This window comes from Pezoporus wallicus, unplaced genomic scaffold (genome assembly GCF_028554395.1).
Source record: "Pezoporus wallicus isolate ANWC-B61680 ecotype Strahan unplaced genomic scaffold, APGP_CSIRO_Pwel_v1 scaffold_6446, whole genome shotgun sequence".
NCBI lineage: Eukaryota > Metazoa > Chordata > Aves > Psittaciformes > Psittacidae > Pezoporus > Pezoporus wallicus.
The window spans coordinates 748,673-770,911 of record NW_026636264.1 but is presented as its reverse complement, the minus strand read 5'-3'; the positions used below and the strand labels follow the sequence as shown (position 1 = coordinate 770,911).

At 40.6% G+C, this 22,239-nt stretch overlaps 1 protein-coding gene across 4 annotated transcripts in view; it reads right to left on the bottom strand.

Moving 5' to 3' along the window:
- The window catches only part of ATP8A2 (ATPase phospholipid transporting 8A2), a 323,111-nt gene that overhangs the window by 238,901 nt on the left and 61,971 nt on the right, over positions 1–22,239 (bottom strand). For all 4 annotated transcript variants that reach the window (XM_057399592.1, XM_057399594.1, XM_057399593.1 and 1 more), the window contains 10 exons: positions 20,520–20,647; positions 19,479–19,556; positions 17,922–18,010; positions 17,172–17,216; positions 15,843–15,918; positions 7,172–7,277; positions 5,732–5,814; positions 4,024–4,073; positions 2,977–3,046; positions 1,187–1,271 (listed from right to left, as the gene is read on the bottom strand). In XM_057399592.1, the coding sequence (XP_057255575.1) occupies positions 1,187–1,271; positions 2,977–3,046; positions 4,024–4,073; positions 5,732–5,814; positions 7,172–7,277; positions 15,843–15,918; positions 17,172–17,216; positions 17,922–18,010; positions 19,479–19,556; positions 20,520–20,647 (810 nt within the window). The remainder of the gene's footprint in view (positions 1–1,186; positions 1,272–2,976; positions 3,047–4,023; positions 4,074–5,731; positions 5,815–7,171; positions 7,278–15,842; positions 15,919–17,171; positions 17,217–17,921; positions 18,011–19,478; positions 19,557–20,519; positions 20,648–22,239) is intronic.

Below are 22,239 nucleotides of genomic sequence, written 5' to 3'. Positions count from 1 at the left end.
AACCCTCTCACCAGAGCAACAGGAGCTTTTAACACACATTGTTAAACTCCAGATTCCACAAATTTTCCCTGTCCATGTTTAAAGCATTTGAGTTTTCACAAATGTAATTCAAAAGCCTGGCTCATTTAGGTAACTGATGTTGGTGTAAACCAAGAGAAGCCAAGGGCCACAAGCTTCTCCCCGATTTTAAGTATTGCAATCTAGCCATACTGGAGCCACAAAAGTGCCATCTTTAATCTTTTTAGTTTAACCATGAAAGCAAGCTTGGCTTTCATGCATCTTTAAAGGTCAAATAAAAAAAAAAAACAGCTACATACTGTAACTGGAAATATTACTTAGTCAAACACACTGCACAGCCCACATTTCCTTGTAAAAAGACTGTTTCCTCCTACAGTGTATGCATGTAACTCACATTAATAATGGGAGTTACACATGCACAAAGGAGTAGATAATAAGGCCCATGAAGTACAAAAGCCATTTTATTAGGCCACTGGAAAAAATTAACATGCAGAAGTAATGACTTTTTCTTCCTCTGGCATGAGTCAAGCAGAAAGGAGCATGTGTCATAAAGTATTCAAGTTTCATCACTGAGAACACAGGAGTCTGCAGAAAAATTACTAATTAAAGCTGAATAGTGTTTACAGATTTAGGAGGGAAATCACTGGTCCATGGTTTTCCTATAACAAAAGTATCTTATGCTACTGCAGAAAAGGGACAAAGCCAAGTACTTCTGTTTGAACAGAGGTGTCACATCAGTCCTAAAGGCCTTACAGACCATTTCAGATCATTTCTGACGTCTTGGTCTTCCAGGCTTCTCAACTTGTTCAGGTTATCTCTCTGCTTCATGAAACCAGGGACTTTGTGCCTTTTACACTGATAAAAACATCTCTAAACCCAGTGTAATGGAAGTATTCTGAGCAATGCAACTCACACCCAGCCCTTCATCACAGGCACACAGCACCCCATCTTTTCCTTCCAAATTCTACTTTCCTACTGAAATTGAACAAAAATAGGGCACAAACTTTTAGGGTTAAAGTTGTCCTGGAGTTGCTAATTTGATGATTACATACCACTTCTTAACTTATCTTCATAACCATCTTACTCAGCACTGCAAAGGTTAAACAACGCAGAACATGCTGCAAGGAGTTTGCTAAGTTGAATTCCCATGACATGCTGCTTCTCTTACCTTCTGTTGCGAAGTATTCAAGATGACACAGTGTTTGCTCCATATACTCAGAATCTTTTGAAAGCCTCTCAAAAATTACATTATCCTATTAAAATCAAATTCATTACAACAGAGTAAGTCTACAAATGAAGTTTCTATTTGGGTATTTATGAACTCAAGTAAAATAAACTGAGTGGACTTGCCAATACCAGAGCCCAAGACTATATTTGCAAATATTATGTTCAGGTTTTAGGGACCCTCTTTTGAGTAAGCCATCTGTATTGTGCCCAGTGGCAAAGATACTGCATCCACTTTCAATAATGGGAACAGAAGTACGCTCTGCCCCCCTCCTCCCCTCTTTCCATAAAGGGGTCTCCATTACTGGACAGTACAGAACACCCCTTTCTGAAGGGGATATATTGATTTCCAGAGAATGTAAGTGCCTGATCTTATCCAGGATACATTGTAGTCCCATGCAGAAGAGCTTCTTGCAGTCCTTTCTGGAAAAGATTCCCACTGATATTAAAAAATAGAAGGCAGAAGCACTGATCAGGTTCTACGACAAAATCCTCTTAGAAATATCCTTCTTTCGTCACTATATCAAAGGGCAACTGAAACAGCCCAGATAACAGAGGGAATCGAAATACAGCACCATCACCTACATGTCTGGAGTCTCTGGATTTTATTCTGCAACTGTCAGAACAGGGTGCTACACATACATGAGATACGGAAACCCTACTTTTGCTCAAACATGTACTCTTGACTAAACACGCCTACATCTATCACTGATTAGAGATAGGCATACAAAACAAGTAATTTATTATGGAAGTGACAGGACAGGAGATGACTATCAGAATGGGAAAGAGTTCATACGGAACAGGCAGTTAAGTTAGAGTTTAAGTGAGTTTTGTCTTGTATGTTCTGCTGCATCCACAACACCAGGTTACACTAATTACTACAACCCTTTTGCTCTTTTAAGACATCTGAGACTGCTCATATGGAAGACAGCATAAGTCTTTTTACTATAAATTCCTATGTTCTCCATCCCTTCCTTCTTCAAGAAGAAATGTGAGCTCAGGTATAGTATGAGCAACAAGCAATTGCAAATCTGTGCAGTGCTACTAGATGTACAACTTCAAAATACTGTACAAAGGCAATGGGCTTAATCCACTCTCACCAGACCAGCATGAAGCCAGCACATCTTTATCAAATCAAGAGTGCAACTGAACCAACAGAGCAGTGCACCCAGACAAATATGTCCGGACAAATTCAAGTAAACCAGATCTTTACAAAATTCAGATCTGGTTACAAAAAGCATTGAAATTAGAACCACTCTTTGGCTGTGGCCAATGCTACTTTTGCAGCCTTTGCACTTTGGTAAGTTATTGCTTTTGTCAGTGAAGACAGAAGAACACCATGGTGCAAGTCATGTTGACAAATTACAGAAGGTGCAGAGATGCAAGAGAGCTAGATCAAGAGCCACTTGAGAACAGATTTTAGCATTACAGATCCAAACGGTCTTTAGTCTAGCTCCTGAACTGCTGCTGTGCAGCCTTGTGAAATACTAACTTTGATTAATTAAAGGGCACTGCTCCCATCAGTTTCATGACTTCAACTGGTAGTAGAAAGCCCAACAATCTTCCTACCAGCAAAACGAGTCAGAGGAGGAATGAGCAGTCTCTTAAATCACTTTGCCCTAAACAGCAAGCCAACAGGTACTACGTACAATACATGAAATGCCAGCAACAGCCACAGCTGCTAAAACAATAACTAGTAGTGTTACTTCTCCACTAGGTGACTTAATTACTTACAGCCCCTTTGCAGTAGAGACGTAGCTTTCCTGATGGAGTTCGAACAATCACTGACATCCTCTTCCTGTTGCTATTGAAGAAAAAGAATTTGCTTCTGTTAGTCATCGCAATGGAGAGCAAGTCCTGTTATAGCCAGAGATTTTTCTCAGATGTGTCTAGTGCATCTGAGATCGGGTGAGATGCAACAGTAATAACTTGAGACCCCACAATCCTTGACAGAAAGGAGAAATACCAAATTACCTACTTCCAGCTTCAGCCCTATGGCTCCCATTGGCAAGCACCCGTCAAAGCAAGCCAAGACACAAGAACAGCTGCCTACCCAAATCTTCTCTGGCTTATTTTTACATGCTCCTTTAGAGCAGAACCAGCCAACTCAAAGACAACAGAGAATAAGACTTCAAGTCATTAAGCCACAGAAATGGTAGGAAAATCAATAAATAAATCACAAAAGCCAGCTGACTAGCACCACCTAAACTGACAAAACTTTATCAGCTGACAAACAGAAAGCACCTTTTATCATCTCCAGTGATTTAGGGGCCTTATTCATCACACAAAGCTTCTTGCTGCCCAAGCAGTGCCCATGCTATCTAGTCTAACAAGTTAGGAGTGCTTGCAGGGTTTAGTTTTTCATATCTGGAGTGGTTCTTAAAGAGGCACCAAAAAGCCATTCAGTTGTAGATTCCACCTACTCAAACCCAAGTAATTTACAAAAGCGCTGTAGAAGTGCAATCTCAGTCTCAAAGTAAGTTCTTAAAATAGACAAGTGACACCAGGAAACCAATGAGGCATGGAATAACACTTCCAGGGCAGCAACTTCTCAGGAAGCCAACAGAGCTGCAGTGGCAGGGAAGAGTTTCATGCTTACATGCCGACAACTGCCAGTTTGTAAGAAGCTCTGTACTGGTCCTATACTGTAAACGAGGAGGGGCAAGAAAAAGCTAAGGAAATTCAGCTCTTCTACTGCATCAGCTGAATCTTTTTGTTCTCAATAATATTTATGAAAATAGCTTTGCTGCCCTGCATTTAGCATATTAGAGGAAAACTTACCTGGAAAACTCTAGCACATTAAGAATTTCAAAAGTTTTTTCTTTTCCCAACTACAAAAGAAAGCAAACACTGTAATAAATATAATTTTCAGTACATTCTTACACGTGCAAACACGTAAGGCAGCCAAGCACAATCTTTCCAATACATCCAAGTGCAAATAAAACGTAGTAATAGCTCCCTCTCCTGGCAAAAGTAATGTAGACCCCTATTTAATGAAGGCATTCTAATCTTACTTGAATGTCTAGTACTGTGGCACCCTCCATTTACTATTTTTACACTATTTCAAGGAACTACCGTTTTACTCCAGAATGATAAGCATGCTCTGAAAGTTTATCTGCATATTTGCTTCTTAACAGCTAACAGACATGCTACAGATTGTGAGCATTGTTCCAACTTCGAATAAACATGCCGTGCGGATTTGGTATTACAGTAATAACCTTTGTCTGAACTGCTTTACTATTTCTTTTACTTGAATTTATAACCCTATTAGATTATATGTTTTGTGGCAAAAATAAAATGATTTACTAAGGATAAATTCCTGTTATTGCCAACAACTTATTGTTGGAGTTGATGAGCAACCTGAGGAAAGAAAAGGATTTTGAAACACCTTGTCTTTGCCATTCCTGTTGTAGAGCAGATGGAAGAAGCAGTAGGAGTTACTGGAGAGTCAGAACTCCAGTGGTATCTGTAATACATTGTCAAAAAAAGGGCTGTAGCAAAGCCTAATTGCAGTAGTTATGTTCTACAAGGTACATACCAACTCAACAATAACTAAGATCAAAAGTCATCTCCAACCCATGCTACATATACTGCCACTGATGCAGGCAACAAGACATGAATCTGAGAGTGAAAATTTATATCACTGGCTAAAGACTGACCATGTTCCCAACTTGGTATGTATGAGGAGTATAAAACTAGCTCTCGTGGGCCTGGTTCTCCTGCAGAGAAGAGCCTAGATAGCTCTAGATGATGGTGCTTATCCTAAGATCTTCCTCTTAAACTAAGCAGCAGTTTTCTGAGAAGCTGCTAAAAGTTTGTGACAAGCCTTGAAAAGCTGTGTTTTAAGTGCTTTGCCTGGCAGTGTACCAAGAAACTTGAAAGTGAATGCACCTGAGCAGAAGGACAAAAATATATCCATTATTCTTAATAAGCACCCTACTAAGCTGCACCTGTGTAAATCTGGATTCACTTTAGCTTGGACTGCAAATTCAGTCAGAATGGGGCCCCATGAGTTTGAGACTGCCTGCATCAGCTCTAATCCGTTAATTACACACCTCCGCATACAGAGCTTGTTAAGCAGACACATCTTCTACAGAGTATCTTACTAAGAAAAATTCCGTTTTCAGACAAGAACTCAAATATTTCAAAGCACAGTAACCATTAAAGGTAAGTCAGAAAATCTCTACACACATGAATTGCCTTCTAATGCGAGTGTTCTCATCTGTGTTTCCCAGACAACGGAAATATTCTTCAGGCACAATTGCTGTCATTTCCTACATAAGCTCACAAGTTCCTATTGCCCATGCCACACAGAAGGGCAATGGACTTTGCATCTAAAAACAGAGTAAGAACTTTTCCCAATCTGAAGAAGCCTGGGATGCCACATAGCATCTTAAAGGCTCTGTAAAAGCAAACTCACCAGAACCACAAGAGAAATCTATGTTCTGCATGAGCTTAGAAGCCCATGCTGCGCATACTTACTACTTACCGCATCAATGATAACAGAATGTGGAGTCCGTCCTGTGAAAACATAACCAAGTTTTTTTGCTCCTTTCACCAAGGCCCCTTCATCTGCCAATGCAAGAAAAGCTTAAGATTACTATGGTATGTAGAAGACATCTGCAAAGCCCATTCTTAAATATGCCACAATGCCAAAACACAGAAACCCCCTTTCCCCATACTCCCCCATCTGTAGGGCTGTTAAGAGTAGCTCTGCACACACTTCCACAAGAATGTTCACACTGTAGTCCTACAAAGGCCATGCAATATCAACTACACAAGCTTCATAATCTGCATAAAACATCCTGAATTACTGAAGCATTGAACTCCACTGTTGTGGACACATGAAAAAGGGGAAATACTTGTTCTCAAACCAGGGTCAAAGCTACATTATTCTAAATTCTTAGAACGCGTATTTAATCCATTTCCTCCTGTAAAGGTACTAAGTCCAAGTGCTATAGAAATATAACATTGTCTTATGGAGACTGAACTGGGTAAGTGTCATTAAGAGCTCAAAAACCAACTGAAACCAGAGCAAACTCTTCTAGCTCTAGCAGACAGTTAAACAGCCTCATTAAGAAGCAAGTGGCATTAGGGATAACCCCCATATAGATATATTTAGTGCCAATTCATGCACATAACACCTCTACAGCCTCTTTAGTCTCCCCACAGTTCATCAACGCTGTGACTGACCACAGGTGCCTTACACAGGCTCCTCATCCCACTCTTCAAGAACTCTGAAGTATAAATAAGTGATGCTGCTTCACCATTCAATACATTACTGCAATTCCAGAAACAACCTCAGTTAAAGAGAAATCTAATGGGGAGCAGGGCCCTGTTGTTCCCCATTTAGGCCTGCCTACCTCCTTCAATACCTCTGTGCTACCTGAAACAAGGAAGAAATGGGTAAAGAGCAGGCCTGAATAGGGCCAGTATCCTGCTCTTAGATGTACTGCGTCACGTATCAGCACCCTGTACCTGCTTAAACCAAGATGGGAAGATACTAGGAACAAGAAAAATAGTTCGCACCCATGCCAGACAAAGTAACTGCTCATGCAGAAACAAATCCATACTTTCATAGATCAGCTGTACACACTGAAAATTTTACTTTTGCCATAGATCAGCTGTACACACTGGAAGTTTTACTTTTGCTTCTCACCCCTGCAGAAAGGCCAGAGTAAAGGGTCTCATGAACACAGAAAGACTGTAAGCCTGACCTAGATCTACAAAAACATCGTGGAATTGATGTTCTTGTAGAGGGCATTTAAAAGCAGCATGCACTGATAACAGAAGATGCCAGATCTACCGCAAGCATCACAGGAGACATCATGCTTTCAAAATCAGTGACCTTTACAGAAATTTCTGGACCTTCCTTCTAACTACTTCTAGTCTCACTCCATTCCTTCCAAAAAAAAAGAAAACAACCAACCTGGAGAGGAGGCCTGGTAGATTATTTTATTTCCTTGTCTCTCAGGAACAACAGTATGACACACTGCCAGCAGAGTGAGGAACTCCTGTATGTGCACAGCTGTGGGCTAGACAGGACATCAGGAGAGTCAGGTTTAGATTACACACACAGAGACAGCTGTTCACTAACGAAAAAACCCTTAGGTACTACAGACAAAAGAAAAAAAAAAAACAATTGTTCTCTATTTACAGTAGTTATCCTAGTCCCAGAACATCAATACAGCAGAGTTAAGGGCCAGCTTTAATTAACTAGAATGCTAATGACAAAAATCTCATTTTTATCACTATCAGTTTACTCATTTTTATCATGTGTCAGAGCAACCCTAGGCACAGCTACAGGTTGGGCAGAGAAGAGATTCAGAGCAGCCCTGTGGAGAAAGACTTGGGGGTGTTGGTCAATGAGAAAGTGAACATGAGCTGGCTTCAGTGTGCACTCGCAGCCCAGAAAGCCAACCGTATCCTGGACTGCATCAAAAGGAGCGTGACCAGCAGGTCAAAGGAGGTGATCCTGCCCCTCTACTCTGCTCTCGGGAGACCTCACCTGGAGTATTGTGTGCAGTTCTGGTGTCCTCAACATCAAAAGGACATGGAACTGTTGGAACAAGTCCAGAGAAGGGCCACGAGGATGATCAGGGGACTGGAGCACCTCCCGTATGAAAACAGGCTGAGAAAGTTGGGGCTGTTCAGCCTGGAGAAGAGAAGGCTGCGTGGAGACCTCATAGCAGCCTTCCAGTATCTGAAGGGGGCCTATAGGGGTGCTGGGGAGGGACACTTCATTAGGGACTGTAGTGACAGGACAAGGGGTAGCGGGTTAAAACTTAAACAGGGGAAGTTTAGATTGGATATAAGGAAGAAATTCTTTCCTGTTAGGGTGGTGAGGCACTGGAATGGGTTGCCCAGGGAGGTTGTGAATGCTCCATCCCTGGCAGTGCTCAAGGCCAGGTTGGACAAAGCCTTGGGTGGCATGGTTTAGTGTGAGGTGTCCCTGCCCATGGCAAAGGGATTGGAACTAGATGATCTTAAGGTCCTTTCCAATCCTAACTATTCTATGATTCTATGATTTCAAGTTGCAGAGAGCTGGGAAGCCAGATCATTTCCGCCTCCCCACACCCAAATATAAAAACATCAGTTTTGTAACAATCCAAGAAGCTTCACATACGCAGATTGTCTCCCACAAGATGCTGATGAAGCAACAGGAAATACTACTTTGGTGGCTTCCACAACAACTTCTAATAGATTGACAGTAACCTCACCAGAATTAAAATCACTGCAACTGCACAATTTATGATGAACATCCAGAGCTGACAGCAGCTGATTAGCCAGCAGAAGGCAATATCATGCACTCTTCCACAGGAATACATCATCTAGCCAAGCAGAAATTTGATCAATGGTCCCTACACATTCAGCATTATGAGAACACATGATATAAAACACTCTTCACAGAATGCAGTTGCCAGCCATCCCTAAGTGCTTAAAGACACACTGGGTCTATGTCATGGTTTAAACCCTAGCCAGACAGCTTGTTCACTCACTCCCAGTGAGTGGTGCCAGGCTGGAAGCAATCGAGACACACACACACCCCACACCCCCCCCCCCGGGGGCTCTCCCCTTCCCCACTCCTGAAGGGATGGGGAGGAGAATCAAAAGAGTGCAACTCCCATGGGTTGAGACAGGAACAGTCCAGCAACCAATGTACAACACAAATCACCACCGCTACCACCAACGACAACCATAAGAGAAAATAACAAGGGAAGAGAATACAATACCACCCACCAAGAAACAAGTCTGACCCAGAAGTCCCTGTCCTTCCAGGTAACTCCCAGTTACACCCCGGGGCATGACGTGCTGTGGTATGGAATACCTCTTTGGTCAGTTTGGGTCAGGTGTCCTGTCTCTGCTTCCTCCCAGCTCCCCCTCCTCCCTGGCAGAGCATGAGCCTCACAAAGTCCTTGGTTAGGGTAAACACTACTTAGCAACAACTGAAAACATCGGTATTATCAGCACTGTTCCCAGGCTGAAGTCAAAACACAGCGCTGAACCAGCTACCAAGGAGAAAAATTGACTGCTACTGCTAAACCCAGGACAGTCTACAACTCAGTAAAGACAGTTTGGCACTTAAACAGCAAACGTCTGATCTGCAAATTCAGGCAGCTAGAGTGACTTGGAGTCTCTCATCTCATTCTTCCCTCCTTTCCACCCCTACTTCTCACATGGCATTTCTAGTCTCCCAGCAGTCAGAAGTGGTACTCAGCTGTCCAGCTCACAAGCTGCCACACTACTTTCACCCACAGTTCACACAAACCTTTAAGGTGCTTGCCTGAAACAGCTGAAGTGAACACATGCTCCTCTTCACCAACTCTGCTATATCAGTAGCATCCACAGTTGGTGGCACCCATCTCTTACGTCACATCAGCCATTTGCTCAGTGACTGAGTCAGACATGAACTTCACAGCTCTACCTTTGCAGAAAGCCTTAGCTGACTTCACGAACTTGGAGGTTTTGCATACGAAATATCACCTAGTTCCCAAAAGTTTTCATTAGCATAGCATATTTCATACATACTCTGTCTTAACAGAACACTCAAAAGATCAAGAGCATTGCACAAGCTGTTAGAACAAGGTTGGGCCAAAACGCTGCTATTGCAATATTAAAACCAACATCAGATGGAGAATATAAGATACTAATAAAAACAGGATCAAAGTTTCCTTAAACAGTTAGAAGATGCTTCTACGTCATTTAATCTGCTGGTGTACTCTTTCTCCCGTTTCACAAAAGAAAGGCTACGATGTTTAAATGAAATTTTTTCAAGTGAAAACCACATGCCACCAAAAATCCTCTGATGTAAGAGATTTGGATTATAGGTATTTTTCTAAGAGTATATGCAGCATTACTATCTGAAACGCAGCAGAGTTATTTTTTAGAACCCTTTAATCACACAGAACTACCAAGACATTAAAACCCCCTCCACTTCCCACTTAGAGGGGCCTGGAAAATGCAATTTCTCACAATTAGGTCAGCAGCATTTACAACTGGCTCTCAGACATGTTAATGCTTTTCTCCCCAGCCAATCCATGTGACAGAAATAAACTCAAAGCTTTATCCTGTCCCAGATCCTATTTCAGGGACAAGACCAAGAACAGAGAAAAACTGTTGATTTTGGGGGGTTTGTTTGTTTTGTTGCGTTTTTTTTTCTCCAATATGGTGCCCATGGAGTACAAGAAGGATGCACTGGCAATAGTTAGATTTAATTAGTAGGAAGTAAGTTACTATGTAAGCCACAAAACAACAACATCTAGCAAATTCTGTATTAACATGTGTAAACAAAGAAGCAAGCACATCAGGAAAAGAGTTTAACAAAAAGACTGAAGATCCAATACTTATTTCTTGTTTTACTCCATGTACTCTGTCATTAACATTGAGATAACTGTTTTACACAGGCCCTTTATCTTTGCATACTGAAACTTCTGAATTATATGGTCACACACCACAAACAGTAGCAGCCACAGATTTTTTGACCTGCTGGAGCGCAGAGGCTGTGTTAAGAAAATGAACAGATACAATATAACTGGAGTAGTGTGTGAAATGTTAAGTCCACAGCAAATTCCTGGTCAGGAGGTTACTGCTGCTCCGTTATTTCCAGTGAAAGCAATGAAAATTTTATCTCCATCTCAAAATGCACAGCCTGCCAGATTCTCCTTTCAGCATCCACTGCTGCAGACCCCTGATGTTGTTCTTATTTGACTAGCCCCTTACACATTTTAATACTATGAGCTCTATCAGCTGGAAATAACCTTTCTCCAGTAATGTCAGATTTTAATCCTTCCTATGTATATGTATTTCTGCTTTCAAGCCAGCAATGTAATTTGTTGCTGTCTTGGTATTTTCACAGTTCACAATGTATTATATGGCAGTCTTCCAATTCTATAGCAACGGATCACCAGAGGCCCAGCTGATCATGTCAGCTCCTCCACACAGCTGTCACTTGTTTCCTTTCTATATTGTTCCAGCACTGACATAATATTTGTTGCACTGGCATGAATCACAACGGAGCATTCAAATTCCTGCTTCAGAGCTGTGAACAGAAAATTCATCAGTGGCTTCTGTGGTGATATATCCCTTGCAACACACCAAATTGAACCCCAACACAAAACAGAATTCCCACAGGTTAACTGATTCTGCTTTATTGCTTATTTTCTTTCCTCTTCTAGAGCACATTTCTGCCATTTTAGTACTCAGACTCTTACTGATGGTCTCTGAGACATTCCTTGCCTGTTCATTTGTTAAGTTCAGCTCTGTTTCTTCCCACCCCCTGTTTTTTCCTTTTCCATTTATCTGTAGCAGGAACAAAGTTTGCACATTTTAGTCTCTTGTTCAGCTGTCCACAGGCAGCTCTCATTCTCCCCCTGCTTTTCCTCCCTGTGTGCAAGCTATTGCTTCTCTCGTTTTCAAAGACCCATGAAGTACCTGGTGTACAACCATCTACACCAGTGAGATACTCCACTGGCTAAACTTACTTTGCATGCTGCTCCTTACAAACTGAGAACTACAGACTCATTAAGACACAGTATCATATTTCTGGAAGCAGTTTCCAGGTTACCTACAAGCATTATCTACCCTGAAAGCAAAGTTTCCCTATCTAGGTGGGACAGCAGTATCCATTATCAGCCAGGGTACAGACCATTGGTCAGGAAGCTCATCACAAGTTTTCATCCTTTCGTGTTCCCCCTCATTCAGGAGAAACAAGACACCAAGTCAAAACTCAACCTTTTGGGGAATAATCTCTGCTCTGCAGAGCTGTATCTCTGCACATTTGTCACATGTCCTTATCTGGGCCTCCTCACTCTGACGACAAACTGCATTATTCTGCCAACTGTTCAGTCTGATAAAGTTACAAGGAAGTTGAATAAATAGCGTGACATGCAATTCCCTTTTTATTTGCAGCAGCATCAGATCAGTGCCTCCATTCACTGTATTACCAGATGAGCAGAACTGACAGGTTTTTAAGTGAATGGGCAGTGGGATATAATGCAACAATTTGAGCTTCCTCCTTTGCATAAATGTGACACATTCTGCTACAGACAGCTAGAAAAATACTTATCTACTTCATTACCAGAGAGAATTATGACTCACCATCTTAAAAAGATGCAAGCTTCCTACTGTTTTATTCATTAATCTATCTGGGGAGCAGTGTGAGGATCCAGCCATGTTGGGCACCTCCAGAACAGTAAAGCTGGTAAGGCTGGAGGACAGACTCAAAGGAAATATTAACCAGCATTTGAATATCAGAGTTAAATGCAAGCTTATCTTGTTCAAAACCACTAAAATAGGACCTATAATTAAAGGTACTGCATTGTACTTCAGATAAAGAAAAGCATCAAAGTCTCATGCACACTAAGGGCAAAAGCAGAAGAGTGAAAAGTATTTCTTATGAAGCTGTACCAATTGTGAGTTGTTAAACAGAAAGTTTAACAGTTTCCTGAAGACTGTCCACTTTTCTGAACTAAAGCCTCCCAGAGGTTCTCGCCACCCTAGGTCCTTTACCCCTCCTGTATTTCAAATTCCAGTTTTCATCCCAGATACCAGCGCTACACTTTCCTGGTTCTGCCTTCCTAAGGAATTAAGAATCAGCTGATGATAGGTGTCGCAAAAACAAGCAGACACATTAGAAAGATCCAAAACGATCGCCTTCACTGAGGTGAAGCCTCAACACGAGCACAACAGCTATCTCTTCTGCCTGGCCATCTGCTAAACTACTCATCACGCATGCAGAACCTATTCGTGCATCTGCAGCTATACCACGTTTGCTGCTTCTTGCCCAAGTGGTAATTTGGGGGCCACAGAAAAAAGTTTGTATGCAAAGTGGAATTAGTAGAGGAAGCTCAGAGATAATCCAGGGAGACAGAGGAGCCTAGGATGAGATTCAAATCCTTTCACTTCTTGACCTCCTTCCTTGCACTCCTATCATCAGGGTAAAAAAATAACCCCACAGCAAACAGAGATCTGTGCCGAGTTTATTCACAGCACATTTGCAATTCACAAGCACCAAGATAAGACCATCAAACATTCTTTTAACTCTCAGGGAATAACTGACCTCTTATTCTAATAAAAGAGTTTACGCCATTTTCCCTACAGAAACAAGCCAGTGATCGCACTCCTGGTGCAGCTGCACAGTTCATCCAACAGAAGCTGTTACAAAGAAAAAGCACAGGCAGACAAATCTAGGCACTTTCTTCCACATTAAAATCCCAGAGAAACGTCCACATGTTTTCAAGACAGCTTATTTTTCCTTGGAACGTTTCCTACAGGGCAATAATTCTTTGACTGTTACTCAAGTGTGGAATTGGCCATCAGTCAGTCCTTACACACCAGTGGCCCAGAAGAGCTATGAAATTTAGGTGATGCAGGATGCTAGCAATCTTCCTAGCAGATGGAAGATAGTCTCATGAGAACAAGTACATCATTTTTTATTTTCAACCTGGAAAAAGAATTACTTGGCACTGAGACAACTCTAAACTAACACTTGCAACTGAACTGAAGAAAAACAACATCTTCAAGACCAGAGCAATAAGCACTTAATGAGTGTTCAGAGAGATCACATTGACAGCTTCAGCTGCAAAAGGGCAAATGTTTAAAGTGAATTCATTGCTTACGTGAGGACTGCACCATCTAACACCATAAGGCAGTTTGTGCTGGAACACTTTTATCACTGCAGTTCACTAAATGAGTGGAGATAGTCAGACATGCAGATCACATCTGCAGCTATTTCCTAGCTATAAAAACTAAAGCACTAAGGTAGAAGGAAACAGTTTATATACCTTAACAGCTAAAATGCAAAAAGCTAGAAATATGTGACTGTTTCCTCCCCCATTACCCTGGAATCCAGCCTTTGTCTCACTGATGCAGTTTGACAAAAAGACCCTAACTTTCTATGCAAACTGTTGCACATAATCCTTACAGTCTAACGGCTTGAGCTACATCACCACTTGTCTGTGGGTGGCATCCACCCCTCCAGTACAGTCCAGCTCTGAAAGATATCTTTGGCCTACACAAAATACCCCCTTAAGTCTTGCCAGCCAGAAGTTTCCCCAACTATTATCTGAGGGATGAGTTCACACAGTGTGCTCAGCCTACTAGTCAGCTGTGCAATGACAACAGTATTTATGTACTCAAGTTGCCAGCCAAAAGTAAACTTGACACATAAGGGTTCAACATGTAAAGAACAAAGACTTCTGAGCTGTCTATATTAATTAAAACCTAAGGAAGCTACCAAAATCATTTATTTGCCTGCTACAATAGATAGCTATCTCCCAAAGGAGAAGCTCTAGCCAGAGAGGATCAAAGTCCTAGAGATAGCCCAAAGTTAAGGGGCCATCTCAAGGCTAGATGAGAAACTCCATATCACAGCCCATTTGATGTAAGTCCCTTCTGCCGAGTCTATTAAGGTACCAAAGCACTGTTCTATAGAGGTGCCTAAAGCAACAGCCTGCAAGAAAGAGCTCAAACACTTCACCTGCATGCTACACCTAAGCTAGTAACCTTCCACTAGGAATGAGTAGCCATACATGAACAGAACAACTGAAGAGGAGGCAACCCAAATCTTGGCTGCAAGTGAAGCCCAGTGGGAAATCCTTCCAGTGCAGGTGATTACAAAAGCCACACTGGAAACCAATACATTGTCTGGGGAGGGATACCCTTCTGAAAGCTAGGGTACAGGAGCAATCTTCAGGCTCTATCATCCTGAGGAAAACGTAGTGCCACACAAAGCAATTAAATATTCCTTCAGGCATTTACACCATGCTTCATTTCAGGTTCTTAGGTATTGTAAAGCAAAAACAGAAAGCAAAAGCTTCGCTACACACAAACAGGATGTTGTAACAGTTGTAGATGCTCATGCTAAACCAGCCCAGTTACAGAAGTTCTATTGTCTAAGGAGAGCAATTGGCTGAGTTTGTGCTTGCCAGTGCCCTGATTCCCCCCCCTCCCCGCAAGACAGTTTCTGCAGAAGAGAAGGGTCATGTTATTTTGCAAGCAACTTGAATTGTCTACTCAGACATTTCACAGCTGCATGGTTTCCAAACAAGCAATGCACTGTCTCCCTCCCAAGGGCTAGGTCCCTTCAGGACACAGCCAGTGTGGCTGAGATTACTAATCACCAAGTCTCAGGATAAACTTAAACTTGCAATTAAGTCCTACCTCTAACATCCTTTATACAGTTGGAATTCCCAACGTTTGCAAGTAAGTCTCACATGAGAACCACCATGAAATGCTCTAGATTACTTTAAAAAAATGCTATTTATGGGCATTTGAACACTCTAAATATTGTAATTTTTCTAAAGAAAAGCTATCTACCATTATTTGCTACAAGAAATTATCTTCCAAATACACCAATATCTATGAGGCTGGTTTATAGCTTGCTGGTATCCATACCAGCACCACTGTTTAATTCAGTATTAAGACAAGTGGGCAGAAAGGCATTGGAAGAAGCTATTCTGTTTCCTTTTTACCCCCTCTGCACTTGCATGACACACCCATAGAGCAAACTTGAACACACAAGTAGATTTGTTCAGCATTTAATCCCATAGCAACCTAGAATAAGGTATTTAAAAGACATGATATCCAAAGAGTAGACTTACATGGTCATTTTCAATGTTTTGCAGCAGTCTTGGGTCATCAAATTCACATGATTCACTGGTAGGAGGAGGTAGCTGGCTGCAGAGCAAGACAAGCATGTGCAAATGTAAGTAGCAACATTTCCTATCTGACTACATTTACTTTGTTAGGTAGCAAAACCAAAGTGAGATTCCACTGTCCTTGCAAATGTTGTGAAAAGATCATATGAGTATTGCAAAGTGCTGACAATTAACAACAATTTCTTCAGAACACCAGCAATAAACCCAAAATGGCTATGCCTGAAAGTATATTTAAGAAGACCCAAGTGTCAACACAACTCCTAGGGACAGATGTAGCACAAACAGCTTCTAAGTGTACTTGAAATACACTGATTTCAAGGTGACTTACTTTTAAAATAGATCAAAGATCAATACCCCTAAACTTCCTCTCTGTTTAGTGAGTTCTGCTTCAAGTTGACCCCTGGAGGATTTTAAGCTTGACTATTCCAAGTTAGTACCTGGAAGAAACTCTTACACAGAACTGACTAGAAAAGAAGTGTACTGGGAGAGAAAAGATGGCAATGAAGGAAATAGCAATATATTGGAAGATAAGAAAGGCATCCACAGAAATTACATGTCAGCAGAAGTAGCAACCTATCAGATCACCTTCCTAAAAGGTGATCATAAAAGTGAGCTGCACGAGTGGAGAAGCCTAACTCAATTCATCAGAAACCGGCCTTATAACAGCATTCAGAGTCTACCTGTTTCTAGTGTGGGAACTCAAGTTTTTAGCTATACTTGTCATTCAAAGTCACATCAACCCTCCCTAGCTCTTCCATAGCTTCCTGTTATTCTGAACATGCTACAGAAACACCTGTATAACTCTTCTAGGTTTCATCTGCTTTTTGTAGAATTGGACAGACCCTTCACCTCTATTCATGAAATCTCTGAATAAAGAGGAGTGGGATTCTCTTGCCATGAGACACCTCCATATCAAGCCCTTTTTCCAGTTCAATTATGAAAACATAGTATAATGTTCCTTTTCTTCTCCTTGTCAGGTTTGAGCTTAGTGATTGCAGAGTAATATCAATTATAAATAAGCACTGCACTGGTATACATCAAAGCCATACCAGCCACTGACTACCCCTCACCCCCCTTCACCCACTATCTCTCTAAGCAGAAGAGAAGATCCATCACCACCCACCAGCTTGGCATTAGGCTCCTGCTGAAAGAGCGTTTTACTCAAACACATTGCTCCCTTGGGCTTCTTCCAATCCCAAACTGGAAAGTAGTCTTTATATAGATTGCTCCCGCTCTGCTATACAGAACATAAACATTTTGGAATATATTTACCTGAAGTCTTCTGATGAACGTTCTCTTTCCAGCTCAGGAAAGTGACTGAGTGGTAGAAAAAAAGATAAAAAACAACATTTATTCCACTCTGCAAACCAAAAAATAGGTAGAAGGCAAAGATCAATGCATCATCACACAATCATATACTGGAACCATGGGTTCAGCTGCACATACATTTGAATCAAGTTTTCTACCTTTTGAGGTATCTAACTACCATGAAACTCAAACATTAATTTGCACAGATTTCTTCAGACTAACCTTTTAAAACCAAGCAGAGACAAAGATTTAGTATTCAAGACTCAAAACATAATGCTGGCCTGACTACTCAAAGGGAACCTTTTGACGGAAGAAGAACTAAACCAGCGAGTATCCCTCCTGTGCAAGGAATATTAAACTCTACAATTACAGTTGTAATAAAATCCTGTCTCACTTGAAGAAGTCACAGAAACACGGCTGACAATTCCTACCCATTGACTGCATCATCTTCTCTCTGAAAGAGTCAGATTATTTAGCACTTTTAGTTTAGTTTTCATCACGACCAGACATGTGAGAAAGCAAATCATCTTCACTTCGTCTAAAGTATTCCCCAGGTTTGCATCCCATAATTTATGTTGCAGGACATGAAAATGAAAGCTATCAACTGAGACCACTATCAATTGAAGAACATAGTAATGCTGTTCTGATACGAAAGTATGTACTGGTTAATAAGCAAACATTAAGCTAATGAGTTCATAAAAAAGTCATACCTACCCATATGTCACTCCAGCAATACTACATTTCTTGAAGTTCATGATGTTGCATGTTAGAGTACCCGTTTTATCAGAAAACAGGTATTTTACCTGAAAAATAAAAAATAAAAATAAAAAAAAAAATCTAACTTACAACTTGGAATGTAAGAAAACTCAGAGTGGAAAATGGCATCAAGAAAATTCTGTAAGACATACGGATCACGTGTCACAGCAGTGGCCAGTGCAGGATTACTACAACTTGTTTTGTCCTACCAAAGCTACAGGAAATTAACCAATACAGTTTTTTAATGGCATTGTTTCTTCTTTGTCTCTTAATTCAAAAAGGCTCAAATAGTAGTTAACAATTGCCAAGGCTCCAGTGTGGTCAAAATAGATGCACTTGCTTGTGCTAGTTGAACAGCCACCAAATTTCTGAACTGTACTATCACCAAAGAGCATAACTGGAAATTAAAACCAAGATACTTACAGATTGTCAAAGAATGATTGGAATTTAACACAAAGAAATTCAGTGTTCCAAAGAACACTGAATTTATTTGGGGATTTCCCTCCATCAACAGTACTGTGCAAAGAATATCCTAGAGTAAATTTATGTGGTAATCTGCAGGCAAACAAACTGGTCACGAGCAATCCTGAAGTGCAAGATGCACAGCCACAGTCAGTGCTGCCCAAGCTAGTATTCCCTTAATGGAAACCAGTGACTTTTAGCTACAACTTGGAAATAACCTAGCATAGCAAAATAACTTTCTGAAGCATTAACAGACTCAAGATTCCCACTTTCAACAGGCCACAACAAACCAAAATTATCTGCAAGGTAAATTCCGTGGTGTTTTACCTCTGCACCATGTAAGATTTTGAACCAACAGGTAGGAAGGAACAGGAGGATAGCTAATATAGGCTTTCACAACTTAAAGACCAGAATATTTTGCCTAGTATTGCAAAAAGCTTTTCCTCAATATTTGCAATTCAGTTCAAGACACTGAATACACTATTACTGAAGTGATCTTTCAAGCTTTTCACTACAGTGCTTCTTAATACAGCATTGGAAACAGCTTGTGCAAGTTAGAAGTCAAAGTGGGTACCCAAACATCTGAGGAACTTTAAGTCATTAATAACTCTAGTATGTAAGAAATGTTAAAATGCACCTTTGAACAAGTAATACAGTTAATGAATAAAAAAATTCAGTCTAGTTATATGGAACCTCTAGTAACTCATTTCTGAAAACAACATATGCCAACAATATACAATGTGTCACATAATATGGTTTATTTTGGAAAAAAATAAAAACAAAACCAAAAAAAACAAACCATAATTTGGAGCGTGCTAGCTTCACAAAGTAAGCAGATTCAATTTCCAGGCTTAAGACTGCCTACATGATATAGAATTTTATCCTGTGATCTCATTATTTTACTTGTAGGACTTGACTTAATGAAAGTAAAGATGTCCCATTAACCTGAGCCATAGAGCAACAGAACAAAGCAGATTTGTACAGCATGCTTTCATACCTTCCATCTTCCCAGGACATATCACAAACATGACACTTGAGAAAATTTTGTCTTACCTGTCCAAGTTCCTCATTAAGATTTGAGGTTCTGGCCATTGCAGGAGTATCTGTTTCAGGATAATACATATCTATGTCCTGAAATGAAAGCAAAATTAGACCTATGGTATGCAAATTAAAACACTCATCCCAGACTGAATATGGGTGCTTCCTTTACAAAACACACCTCCATACTAGATGCATATGAGAAAAGCCAGATTCAATTATAACCTTCATTGCATCTCTAGTTTAAGATTTTAGTACAGTAGGAAAAAGTTCTAACAGGTTTTAGCTATGCTAATTATAGTAAAGTTGTACTGATTCCTCTAAAATACAAGTAAATAAGGTCTAATATGCCTGAACTGCTTATAATATATTGAAGATACTTACTAGCTTTTCTGAGAAATTGGTTTGGTTCATGCAGTAGCTGTTTTGCTAACCCTCCCAATTAAATGTAGCAATAGGAGTTGATTTTAGAGTCACTTAAATTGTCTCTTCAATCATGGATGTGGCTAGAGTAAATTGCCTTGCTGTAACTAAAGACCTGTGATTAGGCATGGCAAATTCCCTGGGTTTGTTCAAACCAAGAGGCACCGCTACAGTATTTTTGGCCCACAACTAAAGACAAACAATTTGAAGTCAAAGCTTGAGTGAACACAGGCATCATCCCTAAAGAAATCTGGGCTTTCCCTCTGCTGTAGCAGAGAGAAACTATAAAGGTATTGAGGAATTTTCACAAGATGATTACTGAAAATGAGTAAGCTGACAGACCACCTTCAAGCAGAATGCTGAGCCTTCCTTCCCAGCCTGAAAGCCCAAAACATACAAAAGTGATAATTTGCACAGGGACTCTTTCTCAACTAAGTCTTTTATCTTCCTGTGGAACACCAACCTAACAGAGAATAAAACTTCTGAACTTCTTCCCGCCTTTCCCAGAAGCTGCATCAGAAAAGACATGAGAAAATCTGGTGAAGATTTCAGGATAGGTTGGTTTCGTGGGGGGGGGTTGGTTTGTTTTTGGTTTTTTTTAATGTCACTTTCCAAAACTGACTTTTTACTTACCCAATTTATAAAAAGAGCCTGAGTAAATTTAACAACTTCTAATGTCACCAGAAGACTGATTGGAATAAGGTTGTTGTACAAGATTATAAATGTCAGCAGATTGTATCCAAAGTTGACAGACAGCATTTCTGTGGACCAAAAGACAGGAGACATCAGCAGACAGAACGTGGAAGTCTGAGCGGTACAGTATAGGGGCAGTTATCTTTCTGTGGCTGGCCTAATCAGATTTAGTAGCGCTAAAATAATCAGCAAGTGTGTTGATACCTCATATAAGGGACTTCTTAATATTGATTTCAGAAGTACATATATATATAACACCCACAGAACACATACGGGGATACACAGTGTATTATGCTAGGTGAAGTAGGGCAAGATTGGTGAGACTATATATTAGAGAACAGAATGTTTTCTGAACAGTTTTTGCTAAACAGATGGTGACAAGTATGATATTCTACACTAACCCAAATTTAGAGAGTTGATGTGTCAGCTGCCCCCAATTAAGAGCCAGTATCACTAGTAACATTACCTATCACAAAGTACCTACCTGTCTCAGTGGAGTTAGAAAGCAGAAAAGAAATACTAAAATTTGTTCTAATATCTGCCAGCATTGGCGGAATTGAAGTTATACTAAAGAAATCTAAGAGAACAAGTTGACTTAAAACAGATGCCTAGTAAATGAACTAAGGCACCCTGCTTGGGCAGAAGTGCTGTTATTAATTGTGACAACGCTGGGCAAGTTGCCCAAATCAATCCACCAGCACAACTGGTCCAAAAAGGAAGGGGAAGCATCCATAGACAGCAGGCAGGAATGAACAAGGCTCAGCAGAGACACAGGATGAAGGCTCCTGTTCATGGTACTGCTGCAGTCCCTCTTTACATCCAGGGTCTCCCCATCTGTCTGTCCTTCACTTTTCTTGAAGTTTAGGGAAGCACTTCAAGTCAGCAGGCAGAGCACCCAGCATAACAGGCTCACAGCTTAACACTTAAGGTGTTTTCAGCATTACAAGTAAGTTATTAAGGCAGGGGAGCAAATTAGGAGACAGAAGCCAAAAGAAAATTGTTGAAGTCTATTGAGATCAGAGTAAGACTTGAAGTTTGGACCCAGGCACCTCCAAATGTGAGTACCATGAATTCCGTATCTTTGGTCAGTTTACAGAAAGAGCAGGAGTATACTTCATATTGAAAAATGTTTATCCAGTACCATCTTCATAGATATTAGATATTTAAAAACTTTAGACCTACCTGCCTAGCCTGAAAAAGTGTATTTCTGCTAGTGGCAGATACAGAAGTAATAAAAATAGTGTGGTCTGTCAATTTGCAGAAAAAGCATTTCTATATAACATGTCATCCTAGATTATTACAGGTTACACATTTTATATTAGTACAAGTTCAAGAGTTTGTCCCATTCACCTTTTCCAGTGTTACTTCCATCATTGTAAGACAAACTTAAACTTCCTCATTAAAAAGCAAGGGAGAAGCAGAGAGAGGAAAGAAACGTCAAAAGTTGCTGATATTGCTACTTGAATAAAACTACTGAAAACCAGAGACAAATGAGGCACCTCTAGCTCCTCCTCTGAGTTTTCTTTCCATTACTATCACTATAACAGCTCTTCAACTGCAGAAGACACCCTTTGTCATCTGCTTTGCAATCACCATCAGAAAAACCATTTGCAGTTTGTGAGAATTGTTTCCAGATCTGCATCTCAAGATCATTTTATAG